The sequence below is a fragment of the Oreochromis aureus genome, linkage group 3, assembly GCF_013358895.1.
Source record: "Oreochromis aureus strain Israel breed Guangdong linkage group 3, ZZ_aureus, whole genome shotgun sequence".
Taxonomy (NCBI): Eukaryota; Metazoa; Chordata; class Actinopteri; order Cichliformes; family Cichlidae; genus Oreochromis; species Oreochromis aureus.
The window spans coordinates 72775400-72795358 of NC_052944.1; the positions used below are offsets into that span (position 1 = coordinate 72775400).

Genomic DNA, 19959 nt, shown 5'->3' on the forward strand with positions numbered 1-19959 from the left:
TATTCTGGTCCTTCTGCCACCACTATTTACAGTCTTTGGGGGAGCAGAGCAGAAAAAAATCTTCCCAGTCCACTTCATCCTCTAGGAGGGAAGTTCCCCATGAATCAGAAATGAGTCCGTTATGCGTTTTGAGTGAACAATTGGATGAAGGGTGTGGAAAACAGTCATTGGAACTCACCACCGGGAGTTGCTGAGAATAGTCCAATTTATGACGGCGTGTGCGCCGCTTTCTCCGGGAAGAGGAAGCGGGCGGGGTGAACAGCTGAGCCTCTGGCGCGGGAGCCTCCGTTGAGCCGAGGTGGGAGGCATAGCCGCTGTGCCGTGGCGAAGTGGAAGAGCCGGTGAGGGAAACGGCTGGCGGGCGAGCGAGGAGCGGAGCGGCGGGAGAGCGAGCAGCCGAAGCTTGGCCTGTGACGCCCACTCTCCGCGGCGAATGCTCCGATGCAGGTGAGACAGCAGGTGGAGAACCGCGGCGTCTCCGATGCCCGCCCAGAGCCAGACGAGTTCCCTCAAAGACGTGCTCCCTCTCTGAGAAGAGCCGCTGTTTCCACCTGAGCTTCTCCGCCCAAGTGGAGAGCGCTGCGTCCTGCCGCTCGAAGAGTTCCGAGTCCGCTGGGTCCACAACGCGGGGTCATGTCATTCTGTCAGGATCAGTGTCGTGGATGAGAGAAGGAGGACCCAAACGCTGGACTCACAGGTAGGTAGGTGAAGGTTGGTGTTTATTGTCAGCGGAGTGAACAAACAGACCAGAAGTAGGAAAGGGCTGGCTGGAATGAATGAATGAATGAAGGACTGACTGACTGAAAGATTGAATGGCTAGCTGACTGAACGCAGGCGGCAACGACAACATAACATTACATGAACATCAATGACACGACACTGGACTGGTAGAACTGAGGAACAGAAATACACAGGCTGAGTGATGAGTGATTAGAAACCGGTGAGTACACAGCTGAACATAATGAACACAGACCAAGGCTAACACAATGAAACAGGAAGTGAAACAGGCAGGAGATAAACAGTGAACATGAACTAAAAATACTGGGTCAACGACCCAGAAACCCTGACAATACAAGTATAACACACAGTGAAATGTAACCTGACACGCTCCTTGTTAAGGGAAAATCCCAAACAGAAGTCTGCCAAGGCAAACAGAAACACAGTGAGACAAAATACTTAATCACATGTACATGGGTGAACGTCTCAAGTGAGAGTCACCCAGTGTACCTCTTTATTCGTGCATTTATAGTCACTGGTGCCCACACAACAGGGCGGCGTATTTTCGCTCTTCTCAGAAAAATGACTATACAACAGTATGTGGCTACCTTACTGGAACATTCCGTTCCGGAATGTTAGTGCATAGGGAGTGAAGATAAGAGTGTCTCAGGTGTATGTGTGTGTGTTGTGAGATTCAGAAGGACGCAGCCCTTCTTCTTGTTAGAGAGCGCAGATAAAAGTATCCAGCTCTCCTCTTCCTGCTTGTTCAGCTATTATCGCTGTGAGAAAGAATTTATAAAACAGTCTTGTAGTGGACAACAGTCTAAGTCATCAAAAGGTCAACATACAGTATTCTATCATATGCAAACTTATATCATTAAAAGCTTATACTGACTACTAAGTACAATTTTCCATTGACATTCCCTCCTGTTGTCAGTATAACTTTCAAGTGAGATATCAGTATGTAACATCTTGTTGTACAGTTTCTATCACACCATCATTAATCACACAAAGTCTTCATGTTCCAACAGGTCGGGGTCATCATCATCATCATTTGTCACGGCTATGTATGCAGCAACAGTGGAAACAATTATACGGTTAATCATGAGTTTTAGACATGGCAGGATACATGTTACAAAACACAAAATAAAAGTGAAAATACAAAAAGGGATAAATAGAATAAATAAGAATAAGAATAGTCTTTTTAGCAGTCACTTGTATTATTTACATAGTCCTGATTTTGGGCCTGCTGGATCTGTCTCAAGGCGTTCAGGGCATCAGTCATGTTTGATGAGTGTACATTGTCTGATGTGTGTGTGTGTCATTTCTCACTCAATCAACAAGTGCACGTCTGTTCAGGTGTGTGTTTCTCTTCATTTTGAGTCAGTGTGTGTAGATGTGTATGTTTGCGTGTTCATCACTTTCCTGTTCTGGTGTTTTGGGTAAACCATGGCCTGAAGCGTGCCCTGGGGTCCTGCCCTCCTCCTTTTCAGTCCGGTTGCGACCATTGCTGCTGCTGTTCAAAGTTCAGTCTGTCCTGGTCCTGGCCCCAATTGGGGCAGTCCTTTCTCCAGTGTCCATGCTCACCGCAGGTAAAACCTGCATCTTCTTCTGTGTTTTGTCCATTCTGAGGTGCCTTTTGACCTCAGTTGCTCCTCCTGTCTCTGGCACGCCCTTTCTTCTGCTGCCCGATCATCCGGGTGGCAGTATGAAGTAGGCATGTTGTCCACACAGCCAGGCCATTCCCTGCACCCAGTAGGTGCCGTTGCTGGGCGCGGACGTGTTTACAGGTGCGCCCTCTCCGTTGGCTGCGGTTTGGTTACAGTTGGTGGTGTTGCCTAGGGGTCTGTTACCGTTGTCTTGTCGGTAGCACATGGAGTGGTTCTTCCCTGGGGTTTGGTCCAGGAACACTGGGAAGTGAATGGACGTGTTCCGATTCGTCACGTTGAAGTTGATCCAGAAGAGCTGGTCACACGCCCGTTGTCAAGTCCAGCGTTTTCGACGGTGATTACCTCATCGGGTGGTCCCTGAAAGATACTAAGAAGGTTAAGCGAATAGATGATAGAGCTTGTCTCATCAATGATGATTTTCTTATGCTGATAGCCAACGCCCGAAAAGCTGGCGGCACGTTTGGCTTGTGTTCTGTTCTTTATTGTCCTCGAAAAGTGCGAGGAGTCCTGCTAGGAGCAGGAGGACAGCTGCTAGGACGGCGAGTGTCTTCATGACAGCCAAACACACCTAGATCCTCGGGTGAGTAGACTACTGGCGAGAAGTAGAGGGCGGGATATACCCAATCAGCCCTCTCTTCACCAGGTAGATCACCAGAAGGTAGGGGTGCTGGAGTCTATGAGTCTGGGCTGTCACTCACTTTCTTGCAGTGACTTTGGTGAATCCAAGATGGTCTCTCTGCTATCTTACAGGCGGTTGGTGTGGTGATAAGCACTTGGTATGGGCCTTCCCAGCGGGGCGAGCTCCAATTCTTTCTCTGGAGAACTCGAATCAGGACCCAATCACCTGGCTTCAACCTGCAAGATACTGGAGAAGATTCAGAAGGCAGTTTATTGTTCAAAACAATATCTTTGTTTTGAACAATAGTAGCTTCGACATCCATTCTGCTAGTGTGGTCTCTCTGATTGATTTATCTAAAGGTTCACTTGTGATTGGCAGTGGAAATGGTCTGCCATGAATGATTTCAAAAAGCGTAAGTTTTTGTGAACCTTGTGTTAATCTCATCCACATTTTTACTAGGCCTATGCACTCTGGCCACGGCCTTCCTGTTTCTTCCATACATTTTCTAAGTCTCTGTTTTATTGTGCCGTTAGTTCTTTCCGCTAATCCTGCACTTTGCGGGTGATAAGCACAGTGATTTTTGATGCTGAATCCTAGTGCTTCAGAGACTTTGCTGATTACCTCATTGACAAAGTGTGTCCCATTATCTGATCTTATCAGAGTGGGGATGCCATATGTTGGAATAAAATGGTTACATAAGCATTTTGCTGAAGTTTCGAAATTTAGAGTGTAAAAGTGTTTTGGAGATTATATCCCTATCCTCCTGTTGACGCATGGAGAGTAACTCCATGTGTCACTAAAACTGCTGTTTTGTGTAGAGATTTTGGAAGTATTGGTTTTCCTTCACAAATCATCAAGTCATCTCTTAGTTTCGCTCCGCATTTCAGCCATTTCTTTTGCTCAGCTGTGGGAGCTGCTTTTCGTTCATCCTTTGTCAGTAAAATTGTTTCCCTTTGTAATTTCATAGTCATTCTTCTGATGTGCTGCACACTTGCAAATTGCTAAATGTCGCATCACATGAGGAGTTTCCTCCCATGTAAACAGATGTGTGCCATGATAAAACCTTCTCCACACACTAGAAACAAAAACTAATTTCAACCGTTGTTACATCTTATTCACTTATTTTATAATACAGTTATTTTTTCAAATCTAATATCAATCAACTAATTTGCACATCAGCTTATAATGCGCTAAATTGACAGGTCAACAGAAATGCACGTTCAAAAGATTATCACAAAAGAGAATTTCCTCCATACAGTAAATTACTTGTGTTGCATCAATCAAGCAGAAAGCATCTCACAATTTATTGTATTACCAACTAAATTTATTGTCTGATCACTGCTTGGTCATACCAGACTCTCTCTGTGTCTTTATTTTTCCTTCTCTGTTTCACCTATTGTCCTGCAAGCTGGAGAGTTAAATGTCAGTAGTGGGTAAATTCAGCAGTTGATAACAAAACTATTAAGTTTTTCCTGTTTTAACACCAATGTGAGATATAGAGGCGCACATATAGTGTGTGCTCTAGTGTAAGCTGCTCTTCATTGCATGTATGTGTGTTAGTACGCTTGCATGTAAGGCCTCTGGGCCTGTCTCACCCAAAAGGGCATTTTCTTAACAGTTGCCTTTCACTCGCGTGTGTTAAGAAAGGCAAATGTGCTTGTAGCAGTTGTGAGATTATTATGCTGTCATATATTACATTATACCTGTAATCAAAATGAGTGAATCATGATACTGCTGTAGGCCACATCATACTTCTTGTGTAATCAGTATTTAGTTTCAGTTTGCATCACACTTCTTAGTTAAAAGAATTTGAAAATCATTAGATTTATTAGATAGGTTTGTATTATCCTATACTGCTGATTTACTGTGAGTGAGTTACACTGTTTCATGACATTTCATACTGCCGAGTTATGAAGAGAATATTGTATTCAGAGAGAAGGGGCCTCTCTTTTTTTCTTTGTGATAGTAAAGAGCCACGGGAGCGTCACCCCCACCCTTGGTGGAAGCAGAAAAACAGGGAGCCAAGGTCATAACTCAGGCTCACAAAGAGTCAGAAAGAATGTGAATACTTAGTTTTGTGGCTGTGGCGCATTTTGTATGGCTTTTTTTTTCTTTGTTTAGTAGCTTTCTGCCTTCACCTGAGGGTGTGCCCTAAGCATGTGACTTCAGGTCTCCATAATTGGAGTTTATTTAAAGATAAATAAGACGATTTCATATATTGCTCGCAGATCATGCACTAGACGGTATGTTGCAGTATTAGCCTGCTTCAACACTTAAGCAAAACATCACTCTTTGTTTTATTATTATTATTATTATTATTATTATCCTGTCTCAAAACAGAAAATGAAATTGTAGTTGTTCTTGGCTGAGAAACACAAAACCTCTCTTTTTTTTTTTTCAAAACAAGAAACTAAGTTTTAATTTCTCAGCCTTGTCACATAAAACAAAACAGATAACCCAGCTCTCAGCTGGCTCTGGACTTTATCATCATCAAGGACACATGGTGAGAGCTACTTCAGAAGTTACAGTGCTCATCACTCAAGCAACATTTCAAAAAACAAAAGAAACAAAAAACAAAACTCAGCACACTGCACAGAGAACAACAACAAGACATAACTGAAGATGTTGTTCTTGTTTGTTCTCCTTGAATTTTAGAATAAAGTTATTACATCTGCATTAGTAAATCATATGCCTAATCATTATGTGCCACTGTGATCCACAAGTATGATCACAGATTTATTTTCCAAACTTACTAAGCAAACAAACAAAAACAAATTGCCTATGGCATCATCAAGGCTTTGCGTTCATATTAATTGAGTGTAAGCTGCTTTCTTCATTGCAAGTATTTATTACAATACGGTTTAATTCATGCATCTTATCACTGAGTTCTAAATTCAACCTATCTCCTCACACACACACGGTTTCCTGTCACCGACAGGCACACATTTCCTGTTTCTGCAGACTCTGTCTTTCATTGTATTTATAGTCTAAAACCCTCTTTAATTCTACTAAAACAATCTAAATCCCTTGATCTAAAAACGATACACCTTTATTTCACACACACTTTTAAATTGAGCTCTTTCAGACATCAGGAATCATCACACACACTGCCTTTTCTCTCAAACTTCCACTTGTTCACACACTCTACTCACAGCATTCACACAGTTAAAATCACTCAAAATATGCTTTCATACGAGTATTTCAGACATGCTTTTCAAGATATATAGAGGACACTCACTGTACATCCACAGTAATGAATTCAAACTCTATTTATACAATTGTAGTGAGCAAAACTAGCATCTCCATGCGCGTCACCGCTCCTCATTAGCTTGGTAGTGTCCACATATTTAATTCAGCTTCTCAATCTTGTAGCTTTAGCTGTTGTATACAGGGTTTGGCTTATTAGTTGTTAGTATAGGTTTGCTCTTCATCTTAACAAAGTCTCATCTAAGATGACAGGTTTACAAGCAGGTCAAGTGTCTCTATGCACCTGATTAGTGTAGTTATTTCCTTATTTTCTTCATCTCCTATATCATTGTACTGAGTTTGAGCAAACCTTAAGCTTGAATCAGACTACTTTTAACAATCTTCCACCTCACATCATAACTGACTGAGGTGCCTCTTCCTAATAATAGTATGTCATTATTAATGTTATCATTGTATTGTTTTTCCTTTTTTATAACAGCAAAGGTATATCACAATACACTACTTTACTACTAATATACAATAGTATATTAGTTTATATTTTATTATGTATCCATCACGGGTCTGTGCGAACCTGCAGCTTCACACCTTCCCAAGCTGGAGACATTTGCTTTTCCTTGGCTGAACAATGACAAAGCCGTAATATACCTTATGCATCTCTCTTTTTTTATTTGATATATTTTGTGTGAATTATCTGGTTTCATGCATTCTATTCATTCAGCTTGGTTGTCTTCCCAATTTTGTTTCATTGCTTTAATTTAAGTTAACCTTAATTTAACCTTTTGTTTATTCCACTTCATTCCTCTTTCCATGCTTTAAAATATTACAACTCTTGTGTATGCTTTGATTTCTTTTTAGCTTCCTTTTCAGTATTTATTTCTGCTTGGAGGGTTTCTTATAATTTAGTTAATGCATTTTCCTCCCACGTGGGACATTTAGTTTTCTTTGGATTTCTCCATCTATATGCACTAATTTGTCCGGCGCCTGGACATTTCTTTTTCTAGCCACTGCTCGTCAGCAGTGAGTTTTGTTGTTTTATTACCCATTATTAGTTTATGCTTCTTTTAGCGCTTAGTAATACACACACACCTGCGGCGCCTTCACTGGCACGAGAACAGAGAGAGGTAGCTGACACGCCCTTCTACTTTCAAGCTATTCTTGAAAGCGGTGTCACCTTTACGTGATGAAACACAACCTTCCTCTCAGTTCACCAGTACTTCAGCGACCAACAGTAAACAAATTAGTGGAATAGTTCAGCCTTCTTATTGTGCTGTAAAAATCAACTTATTCCACCAACAAAATGAACAATAAAGACAGACAATTACGCGCGTTCCTTAACCCTTTCGGGGAGCTCTCAATCCCTCTGGACAAGCTCAATATTTATTTACTTTAACCCTTTCGGGGAGCTCTCAATCCGGACAAGCTACTTTAATAACCCTTTCGGGGAGCTCTTAATCCGGACAAGCTACTTTAATAACCCTTTCGGGGAGCTCTTAATCCGGACAAGCTACTTTTTCATTTAGGTTTCGTTTTCGATTTCACGCAAACCTCTTTGTCTCAAAGTTATCTGTCTTACCTTAAGTGGTGGTTTCTTCAGATGCACCCAATCAGCCCCCGACGGTGCGGACCGCTTGTAAAACGTTGGCCAAGACCCGAATTCACGTCCTTGGACTTTATCACGCACCTAGTGCGTGAGCTGTCGACAGACTTCAACGTGGGCTTCTCGCACCGACGGGATCTGGTGAGGTGCCTCTTGTGGGAGCTGCTTTAAATAGGCCGTCCCATCCGGCTCGAAGGACCAAGAAATGTTAAGGGAAAATCCCAAACAGAAGTCTGCCAAGGCAAACAGAAACACAGTGAGACAAAATACTTAATCACATGTACATGGGTGAACGTCTCAAGTGAGAGTCACCCAGTGTACCTCTTTATTCGTGCATTTATAGTCACTGGTGCCCACACAACAGGGCGGCGTATTTTCGCTCTTCTCAGAAAAATGACTATACAACAGTATGTGGCTATTTTACTGGAACATTCCGCTCCGGAATGTTAGTGCATAGGGAGTGAAGATAAGAGTGTCTCAGGTGTGTGTGTGTGTGTTAGAGATTCAGAAGGACGCAGCCCTTCTTCTTGTTAGAGAGCGCAGATAAAAGTATCCAGCTCTCCTCTTCCTGCTTGTTCAGCTATTATCGCTGTGAGAAAGAATTTATAAAACAGTCTTGTAGTGGACAACAGTCTAAGTCATCAAAAGGTCAACATACAGTATTCTATCATATGCAAACTTATATCATTAAAAGCTTATACTGACTACTAAGTACAATTTTCCATTGACACTCCTCGACTTGTGCAAAAAGGGGGGTGGGCGGTGGGGGGGTAGAGGAAGAACATTATATATATAATATATACATTATGTGAATGTGCAGTAGTAGCATGTATGCAGCAAGCATGTGAATTCTGTACATTACGTGAATTAAATAAGAAAAGACAATCTGACTATTTTACAGAATAGACAATTTAAGCATATTTAATTAATCTGGTTACAAATCGTTAGCTTCATAGCATAAGTGCCTAAGTCATTTTCTGGTCAACTTGACTTAGGCAATTATGCTATGAAGCTAACGAAATGTGACCCTTGCAATGGCCGGCACTGTCATGGACTCTCGTGATGAAACATTAGAAACAGTAAATATGTTTTACTGTGTGTAGCTGCACTGGTGTAGTTGTTGTAGCTTCAATGAGTTTTGTTTTATTTTGCAGAAATGTATTTTGTAGTTGTGGTCTACTCAGCAGTGAGAAATGAAGACGTGAGTTATGGACAAACAACCATCAGAACAAGCAGGCCCAGGTACAGCTGCTCTTTATCTTTAACTGTGGACAGAGACAAGCTAGCTGCTAAACCTGTTTCCATCCATCATGCTAAGATAAACTGATCAAACCTCATCCTGGATCAAATTCAAACCTCTGACCCAGTTCACATTTGGACTGTGTGTGACACAGAGAGGTAGAGATTGGAGGTCTTGATTGAACTAAAAAGCTTGTAATCATGTTTCCTGTTGTTTGAACTGTGTGTGTTTGTGTTCAGACTTCAGACTAGAGCCAGATGTCATCTACTCTTCACTGAAGTAGTCCACCAGTCCAACCACTGACGTCCAGCTGCTGGTCTCTAACTGGTCCCCCCAGCACCTCAGACCAGAGTGAATAAAAAGAAAACACATTTTTAGATGTTTTATATAATTTGTTTGTGTATTTTTTATTGGAACATTTAATATTTTGTATTTGAGGCTAAATGAGTAATGTATAAAGGACTTATACACCAGTAAAGTTGAATTAGTGGTAACATACGTCAGAATGTGTTCAGTAACAAACACAATGTAGTGATAAGTTAGAAGAGATGGTGCAGATTTCTGCACCATCTCTTCTGGTTAAAAGGAAAAAACACACAAACATGGACGAGTTAGCCAGATTTGTGCTAAATGAAATAGCTGGCAGTGGACAGATGCAAAGACATCAATATTTACAGTCTTGTGAAATAAAGAATATGTGTCTTTGTGATGCCTTGTGTCAACTTTCTCAAATATGATTTAAGAGTTTAATTTCAAAACTGAAGTTATTTTTTTTCTTAATATGGCCCTTATACTCTGTCATAACAGGATGTCAGCCATACTAATCTGTTAATTAAACATAACAATTTGTACTCCTGTGATCTGGCTGGGAGCATCTTAGGATCAAATGGGAGGATGTGTTTTAATGTTCTAGGAAAAGTGAATTGTGATACACTGTGATACTCAGGGGTGTCCTGACAGTGCTAGAGTTCCTCTTCTGTTCTGCACAAATTAGGAGATAAACAAAAGGTACATCTGGGAAAGAATAAATCGTGCATATTGTGCAATATTATACCCAGTGCATTAAGCATAATTTATGATCCTGTGGAGGTATGTAATAACAACAGGAGAGGTCTCAGTGTCTCACTCCAACTTTATTAACTCTCTGTAGAACTTCACATACAGTAAGCACCAAAATCTCCACCCCAGCACTTCCCTTCAACTTGGATGTGAGTGGAGCCACCTGGTGGTCCGTCACAATCCCACAAATGTGTCTTTTCTTTTCTAAATATCATTTTTATTATAATTGTGTAATGTTTCACTTTTACCTCATGGTGGCAGTGGTGTCACACTGAATTCATTAATATTTGCCCTCCACACCATGCAGAATACTGTTCACATTTGTAACATGTCAATGGCTTTTTTACCTAAGAGGGAAATGCTTTAGAGTGGATTCAAAAGCTGTTTGTTAAATAAGTAAAATAATGCAGTTTCTGATTCCAGTGAGTTAGAATAATTTGTAATTAGCAGTCACAAATGATCCGATAAGCATCATCTGGAAAGTTTAATATTGATTTATAGATTAGTGATTTCTAAATACAAAATAGAAATACAAATTATCTATATAGCACATTTAGAAAACAAAGTTTGCCCAAAGTGCTGTACAAAAAAAAAAAAAAAAGAAAGAAAACAAAAGACAAAACCATTCACATTAAAAGACTCAAATAAAACCATCTGTCCTCTCTCACTTCACAAGCGCATGGCACAACATAGAAGAGCCACCTCCACGGGACAAGACTCAGCAGTTCATCTTCATCTAAAGGTCAAAGGTCACTCTTTCGAGGATGCAAACGTTCACATTTTGGACAGAGAGGACAGATGGTTTGAAAGAGGAGTGAAAGAAGCCATTTACGTCCACTGCGTTGGTTTACGACACCAACTGTCTGCCATCTATAATCCAGTTTTGAGATCCCTTCCCAGACGCCTTAACGCCCACTCACATCCTGGGCCATCTGACCTCAGGAAATCACATGATAGGGTGGGGCCAGGTTTCACAATGAGCTCACCCGAAACCCTGGCTGACTGTGACCCACACCCGCTTTCACACCTTGGCTCATGTGATTAGGTAGAGGATCATCAGGGGGTCCTTTGTCCCTCTTTGGGGGGGAAACTCCCACTAGGTTTAAATCTGGGACTCCCCACCAATTGACCCTTAGAACTGAAGAAGCTTCTTGGATGAGAGGTGAAACGTCTTCAAGCAACTCAAAGAAGTCCAGACGCTTTTCTTTCCAAGCTCCTTAGACTATTACGTCTAATATACCCTAGTAAGCTATAGTACTTTTTCCTTTGGGAAGGTACCATCTGTGCAGTCTGCAATTCTGTTGAAGAAACATGTTGAACCTATTTAATTATTGTAGAAAAATAACTGATTTCTGTGCATTTGGTTTACATGTGTATTAAAGTCAATTAAGCATTATAGGGTGGAGGGTGGGGGGTGACCTATTTTTTTTGCTGAGAGTTGGCAACCCTGTTAGTTTGGTTGTTTAATATTTCCACTAAGTACTGTTTAGAATACCAGAATAGGGAGGATGGAGTTGGTTTAAGTTTATTAGATTGATCGGTGTTGCTGAACTATGAAATATTTTGGGTGCAGTGTATTTTTTGCATACAGGTATAACAAATTAGATTTTGTGTTTTGTTCTTTAAAACTTGAGTATAAACTTATGTACAAATGCAGCAAGATATATATAAAAAAATGATTTATTAATTACAAAATACACTATATTGGATTCATATCAGTATTGGCAGATATTCAAGTTTATGATATCAGTATTGGACATTAAAAAGTGGTATCGTGCCATCTCTAGTTCATATACCAGCTTGGAGCTGATTTAGGTGACAAGAATTGTCAGAAACAAAACAAACACTAACACAACTGGCAAAACTGGCATCATCTTGGCCATCTTGGATTTTTTTTAAAAGCAACCTAACCAGCTATGTTAGCTTTACTGACACATGAAGTCACTTCACTGTCAGACGTTTCATGAACACAAAATAAAAATGGAGAAGGAAAGAAACTTTGTGTTTTCATTTTTTGATGTCAGATCATGTGATGTGAAACAAAGCACACAAAGTCCATCTGTACAATAAACAAGCACTCACTGCTGAACCAGTTTGACCAGGATACTGACACACACACACACACAGACATATGCCTTTTCCACCAACACAAAGCTGCTGAGGATTTGATGAATAATCAGAATATCAAGTAATTGGTTTTGAGGTGAGGCGACATTATGTTGGAAACTTCCATCGGCCTTTTTGTTTTACTTTGTGCTGAAACCTGTTCTAAGCAGCCACATTTCCCACATGGTCATATGAGTCTTCAAAGTTTCCCAGAATGCACTGTTTTAACCTGAACTTGTTTCTGTTCCTCACAGATGGTTCAGTTTATTAAAACCGTAAAACTTTGAAGATTGTGTCTCTAGATTGTGACAGTGGTTGCTGTAAAAATGATTAATTTGAATGCAACTTTTCACAGAACTTAAATGGGATTTTTAGTATTTAGTTTTTTAATCTTGAAGATTTCACATCTTATGAAGTTATGAGGGAAAAAATCATAAATGGTTAATGGACTGGTTCTTACGCAGCACTTTTCTACTCTGAGTGTGAATTCCAGGATGCAGACGACACCAGAAACAAGTGGTGGTTTTAAACAGAGTAAGTGTTTGATTTATATTTTCCAGATCTGCTGGATTTATGATTAATGTGTTGTTGTTGTTTTATTTTGAGCATTCACTCTCTTGTTTTTGTCTGTTGTGTGCTAAGAATTGTGTTGTTTTTGTAAATAACTGTGTTCTTTAGGTACATGCGACATCTTCTTTTATTCATTAGAACAAGTTGTTCCAAATTCACATACACTACACATACAGGATGTTGTTTCTACACATCTACCTGTTTTACTGAGACAAGTTCACTTCCTGTTACTTTGTAAATGTGCTTGTTTGTTAAATATGTGTATGTAAAGCTGGAGAAGACAGGACTGTGGTTTCTAAAATGCGGCTATGATCTTCAGTGGATTAACAGATTGGATACCAAGGGTGGATAAAGTTCTTCACAATAGGTGTGGTTTTACAGTTTATTATGAACACACTTATATGTAGTTACCCAAACTTCTTCTTTCATCAACACTTACGGGAAAGTCAACTAAGTAGCTCAAACACAGATCTGTTATCGTAATCAGTGACTTATTTAAACCTTGAATTTAATCTTAGTCAGATTGAAACTCAAATTCTGTTTTTCAGTGAAAATACCAAATAGACTCAGACATTTAGAAGAAAGCAGATTATCACAACGAGATAACAGAGGAATGTCTGATTTACTCTGATCAGTTTCTCTGTTTGTTGGTGTTTTTTGTGTTTGTGTCTGCAGGCAAGATTTAACTGTTAGAAGTGGGTAGTTTTTTGTTTGTTTGTTTATCCCTGGCCCACAGAGGAATAAAATCTATTTTTAGGATCTTTCTAGCTATTAACATAACTTTTAAAAAGAGTAATCATAGAAAAGATATACATAAAATATAGACTTCACCTGCAAATAGTCTTTGAGCTCTTGATCAAAGTAAAGGTGGAATTACACATTATTACTCTGCTGCTTACAAAAGAACTTACCTTTAGAGAGGTTATTCACCAGGAATTGCTACTGCACCCTCAGTATACCTGCTTCTCACAGCCTTGAGCTAAAATGTGTTTCTATTTTATTTCTACAGACTGATTAAATTAAAAAAAAAAAACCCACCCAAAATAATTCCCTGAAAAGCAAAAGACCATAAAATGTTTCCTATCTGATCTTCAGTTACTGTCAGCACAGACAAACAAAGTTAATATGTAATTGTTTGTTTCTCTTTGTTACATTTTAAATTCTCTTCAACTTTCATTGAATTTTCCCTGCTGGATTTTAAATGATCATGTGGACATATTTATGTCTGTGTTCTCACCTCAGAGGATGAGAAATAAACTGAAAATAATCAAACTTTTACATTTAAGGAAGCTGGAGGGTTAGTTTCTGTTTGTTGTCTTCAGAGGAGGAAAAGTAAACTGAAAATTAATCAAGATGATCATTTCAAATGAGTTACTGATCATTTAATTCACTAGAAGAAAAAAATACGGCACTTAAGTTGTTATTTAGTTTAGTATGAGAACAAAAACTAAAAGAGAACAAAATGAAAGTAGAGTTTTTAAACCATTTTGATTGTTTGACACGCAGGTATGTTAGCTTTGATATGAAGCTTTGAAATGACTTTACATCCAAACAGATGATGAGAACAAAACAACAGAAAGAAAATAATGAAGCTCCAAGTTCAAATAGAGCTGATGAATGTGCTGAACACCAAAGAGGAAATCTGATATGATTCACACACAGACGCATGATTCTACTGCTGAACCAGTCTGACCAGGATACTGACACACATAATTTTTCCATCAACACAGTGATGCTGAGGATTTGATGAATAATTTAATCATTGAATAAATGACCTTGATTTATTGGTTTTAGATATGTTGCATTTAAAAAGAATATTTAAGGTTTGTAAAAATCAGTTTTTTAAAACAGGTTATGTCATGAGTTTTACTTTAGTAAATGTATTTAGTTGCTGCAATAATCAGTTTCAATTTTTCTTTTTAAATGAATAGTTTATGCTGGATCTCGGTGTTATATTAAATTAATTATAATAATAATACATAGACCTTGTTAGTTTGAACTAATGATCCTAATATTCAATAACAGGATTTTTTTATCGTATTTGATTCTACTGGGCTCTAACAGACGGGCAGGTGGAGCTAACACAGCTATGTTCGCTCTAACAGAAGCTTTAGCTGCACTGAAGTGAAATCATTTCACAGTCAGACAGACCATGAGCACAAAACAAGAACAGGACAGGAAATAAAAGGTGTTCTTAGAATGAAAGCAGACAGAAACAGTAACAGATGCATCTGTTGTTTGTCAGTAAATGTGAGCGACACTCTGACAGGCTGTAACTTGTACTGGACAGTCTCCTGTCCCACATGGTGATACGCTGAATTATCAGAGCACAGATCAAACATCCAGGGCACCTCTGCTTGTTCCTGTTCTCTACATCACAGACATGAACCTGCTGAACTTTACTCACATTATTATACATCATACTGATCCTCACACACTGAACAGAAACCACATTCTGTCTTCAGACTGTGACAGGTGGAGTGGGTTTCCAGCCTCCACCCGTGTGTACTTCAAGGACCTGAAAACATTTATTGTATTTCAGGGTTTCATGAAGTTATTTGACAGAAAGATCAGCTGACTGTGAGGGCTCAGAGTCAGCTGTGACTTTGTATGTGTGGTATTTGTTTGTCAAATATGTGAACTCACAGCTGATAGGTGGAGGAATGTGGTTGCTAAGGTGACGCTGTGGGTGCTGATGTCACAGATCTGAGGTGTGTCTGTTTAAAAACAGCTGACAAGGAAATATAGCTCAGTTAGTTTGTCGCTGTTTGGCACAGAAATTGATTTTTATTTATTAATTTTTTTTTACTTTTTTTGCTCTTTAATTTTTTTAATATTTATTATTCATTTTTTTCCAACATAATGATCAGAAAAGACTTTGAGGATTTCAGAGATTCCTTCAGAAAAACAGTAAGTGTTTTATAATTATATATTTGAGTATTTTGTACAAAGATCGACAAAGTTACATATACAGTCCATTTACGTCACTCTGATGCTACTAGGAGACATCAAAAATGTGGAGTTTAAACGAGTAGCTGAAAGTCAAGTCTCTCAGTTTTATTCAAACCAAAAAATTTAACCTCATGCAGTGAAGTTTTAACTCGGGTTCTGTTATTCAGTGAAAAAATCATCAGACTCAGACTTTTAGAACAATCTAAGAGTCAGATCAGCAGAACCAAAAACATGGAAATGTCTGCTGTAACTGCGTCGCTCTGCTCGACTTTGCTGATTGTCCGTTTCGTCGTGTTTGTCTCTGCAGGTGAGGTTTATAAACCAAACAGTGTTTCCTTCTGAGATAAAGAGGAATAAACATCAGTCTGGTTTACATGTTACTTCCCAAACAATTAGTTTCATATTTAATCAGTTTGTTTGTTTGTGACGGCATCACGAAGTCTGGTGGTGTCTGTGGATTTACCTGCTTGGTCAGCGGTGCAGTTCCCAGCACAGAGACAAAGAAGTAAATGTGTGTGTCAGTGTGATGTGTTGTAGTTTCAGGAGTCAGTATAAGAGCGGATCTACAGAGGTGGCATGGAGTGGCATGTGCCAATCTAAAAGGATTTCTTTCCACTCCTAGTGCCACTGTAGATTTGTAGATGACAACACTATGCAATATATTCCTTTACAGTTTCTATTCAATGTTTGAAATGGTTGTTAGAAGTATTGTCTACATTTTAAGGCACATTACACAATGTAAAAGCTGCATGTGTAAAGAAATGGCTTTGAATTTGCCACCCTAAGAACATTTTATTACATCCAGCCCTGTATACAGATACAAAGCTTTTTGTTCAGTGTATACAAACAGCTGTAGCTCCATAAAGGCAGCATGCAGAGACTCACAGTGTCTTATAATGAGAGGCTGCTTTCTCTCACACATTATGTTCACTTATTATCAGCACATGTTTCACTGTATAAATGTTTATATAACACACATCCCTCCATTGATCTTATTTAATTTATAAAATGCTACAGGTAGTGAGTGTTTGTACTCCTCAGTCTGATTGGCTGCTGCCAGGTTGGTGGTTTGATCCCTGGCTCCCCTAGTTTGCATGCCAAATATCCTTGGGCAAGATACTAACCCTGACTTGCTCTCCGATGCATCCATCAGAGTATGAATGCATATGAATGATAGTTAGAAAGCACTCGACGTATAGATAATAGTGCTTGTGTGAATGGGTGAATACTGTGTTGTATAGAGCGCTTTGAGTACTCAACCAGTCCATTTACCAAAGTGAACAGTTGTACTTTGACCTTTAACCTCTCTGCTCTGTGTTGTTTTCTCTTTCAGGCCAGGAAATCATCACAGCTGAGCCTGGACAGAACGCCACTCTGCCATGTCGAGCTCCAAACAGCAGCAGCAGCATTTCAATTGTAGAGTGGACCAGAGCTGACCTGCGAGATGAATATGTGCTTTTGTATCGGGACGAGCGGTTCGATCCAGAAAACCAGCATCTATCTTTTAGGGACCGGGTGGATCTGCAGGACAGACAGATGAAGGACGGAGACGTGTCTTTGATTCTGAAGGATGTGATGATTAATGATAATGGAACATACGAGTGTCAGGTCTTCATGAGAGGAACAAACATGAGGAAGAGAGCTAATCTAGTTAATGACCCCATCAGCATCATCACACTGAGAGTTGTTCCTCCAGGTGAGTGAGTAGAGTTGAGTGTGTTTGTGATCAGAGGTGAAGCTGCTTCCTGGTGTTACGGACCTAGCAGGAAACTACTCTTGTGTGGGTGTGGTGTTCTCTCTCTGCCTCCTCCTCTTTTGCTCCACCCTCTCTCTCTCTCTCTCAGGCTTTCTCTCCCAGGACACAGCTGCTGTTCATTTACCACCTGGGCTCAGTCAGCGATCACCTCTCTGAGGTCATATAAGCTGGGATGAGCTGGATGTGGGAGGTTAATCTTCCAAGTATTTTGAGTTATATGCCATACTGTTGGCTCTAGAGCGGGTTGAAGACAGCAGAATTTCAAAAGTACTAATATTTAGTGATTCATTATCAGCATTATTAACTATTGAACAAGGAAACACAAATACCCATCAGCAGATTTTGTATGACCTTCTTTTTGCTCATCATAGACTGTCTGATCAAAACAAACATATAGTAATAATGTGGACTCTGGCTCATGTGGGTATTCTGGGTAATGAAAGAGCAGATAGTGTTGTATGTTCACCAGTATGATAATGATGAAGCAGTAGATTCAGTTAATGTGGTTTTATTAACCAGCAGAGCAGCAGACAACTTACATGCTTGGACTCAATAACGGAATGCCGCCTATACCACTCAAAACATACACAGACCTACACGGCGGTACGACAAGCGGATTAGGACAAAATACCAAACTGACAGCAGGTTGTCTACAGATAGGTTGGCCAAAGCAGCTGTTAAAAAGTAGCTATAGATGTACAGATACCACTGTCAAAATCTGAAGGGAAAAGTATAGTTTGGACAGAAAGTAAGAATTTATGGAAAATTGCATGGGAAAATGACACAAAAGGGAGACATTTATATAGGGTGCAAAACACAATAGAAGTTAAGAGGAGCAGCAGATTAAAGAGACAAGAGGAGGTTATTATCAGTAGAAAACAAACAGGCCACTGCTTTTTAAATGGTACTCTTTTTAAGATAGGGAAACATCCGACTGGGTTGTGTGATGGGTGCAATGGTATGGAGACGGTTGAGCATGTGCTCCTTAGTTGTAGGAAGTATGCAAGTCACAGGAAGGTGATGTGGGGTGGAATGAGTGGTGGAAGGGAAATTACGTTTGAACAAGTGGTTAATAAGTTAAGTCATGGTGAAAGGGAGGGGGGGGGGGGCTTTTTTGAGGAATACTGGTCTTATCAAGATGATCTGAGGACTCAGGGGTGAAGTAAGATTAAAAGCCAGGAAATGGCATTAATGCAACATCTTTGGATGCAAGATGCCATTAAACATGAAAGAAGGAGAAGATGTGGGAGGGTGGTTTTCTCTGGTGTTCCCACATTGTGTGTAGAAGGTGTTGAAAGACGTCCTGTTATGTGATTGTCCTGCCTGTGGTGTGGAGTTGTGGAGCAGTTTTTTTGTTAGGTTGTTGAGTTCTTTGTTGTTGCAACCTTTTTCTTTTTCTAGTGTTATTGGAAAAACGGTATTGCTGGCTCTTTATGTTAAGATTATCTATAATAAAAACTATTTTATTTACTAAGCACCTCTGTCTGTTCTCTTTTCATTCTGTTCTGGACCCATTTGTTACCAGTCCCACACTCACACCCCTAGACCGTCATCGTGGGGACGTAACACCTGGTTGTTGTTTGTTTCTAAAGATGTTGTTGATGAGACTTTGTAGAAAGCAGCTGGTCTGAGTGATGTGATCAGAGTGCAGTAGATAATGTCTGACAGCAGTTTGAAGAGGAAATGGATTCTGTTCTGTTCTTCACTCATCACCTACCTGACAGCTGACACCTCACACCTGTTTCTCACCTGCAGGTCAGACAGGAGGAGACACAGAGGATGGAGGGAAGGAGGCAGGAGAGAAGGAGGATGGATCTGTTGGACTGATAGTTGGTCTGCCTGTTTCTGCTGTGCTTCTTGTTGCTGTTGTTGTTGGATTTTTGATTTACAGAAAACATTAACAGCAACAGAGTCAGGATTCATACCAGCCTCCTGTTACACTTCAGCCTGTTGAAATGTCTCAGAGCTTCTTTCATGGTGTAAAGAATATCACTCAAATAACCCTGAGGTTGTTTATTTTGTCATCACTCTGAGGTCCCATCAGAAGAACAATAAGTGTTTTAAAATGAGTGCTTGCTCGTAGGGGGTCATATGATTGTTGGGTTTTTCTCTGTATCTATTATTGTAGATCTACTGTACAATATAAAGCGCCTTGAGGAGACTGCTGTTCTGATTTGGCGCTATATAAATAAATAAAATTAATTTGAATTGAATTGAATAGGTACTCCGGCTTCCTTTCTCAGTCCAAAGACATACAGTTAGTGGGGCCATAGGTGTGAGTGTGAGCGGTTGTCTTTCTCTCTGTGTTAGTCCAGCAATAGGGCTTTGGAGTTGACGTCACGCCGCAATGCATTGTGGGAGCGCGGCACCATTTTCGGGGTCTACGAATCAAAACAAACAGACTGTGTTGGAACGACGATTACAAGATGCTTAAAAGCAGCTCAAAAGAGAATGGACTGTATAGAG

At 39.9% G+C, this 19959-nt stretch overlaps 1 protein-coding gene across 2 annotated transcripts; it reads left to right on the forward strand.

Annotated features, from left to right (window-relative positions):
* The first annotated feature begins 12505 nt into the window (after positions 1 to 12505).
* On the forward strand, positions 12506 to 19676 carry LOC120437525 (programmed cell death 1 ligand 1-like). 2 transcript variants are annotated; one of them, XM_039608096.1, is made up of 3 exons: positions 12506 to 12749; positions 17071 to 17433; positions 19249 to 19676. In XM_039608096.1, exons 1-3 carry the CDS (start codon positions 12653 to 12655, stop codon positions 19392 to 19394), a joined length of 606 nt encoding a protein of 201 aa, XP_039464030.1. In that variant the 5' UTR covers positions 12506 to 12652; the 3' UTR covers positions 19395 to 19676. The 2 variants fall into 2 exon arrangements, 1 of the variants encoding a protein (XP_039464030.1); XR_005611203.1 differs by lacking the exon at positions 12506 to 12749 and adding an exon at positions 15536 to 15695 and having other exon boundaries at positions 19249 to 19675.
* Positions 19677 to 19959: the final 283 nt, after the last annotated feature.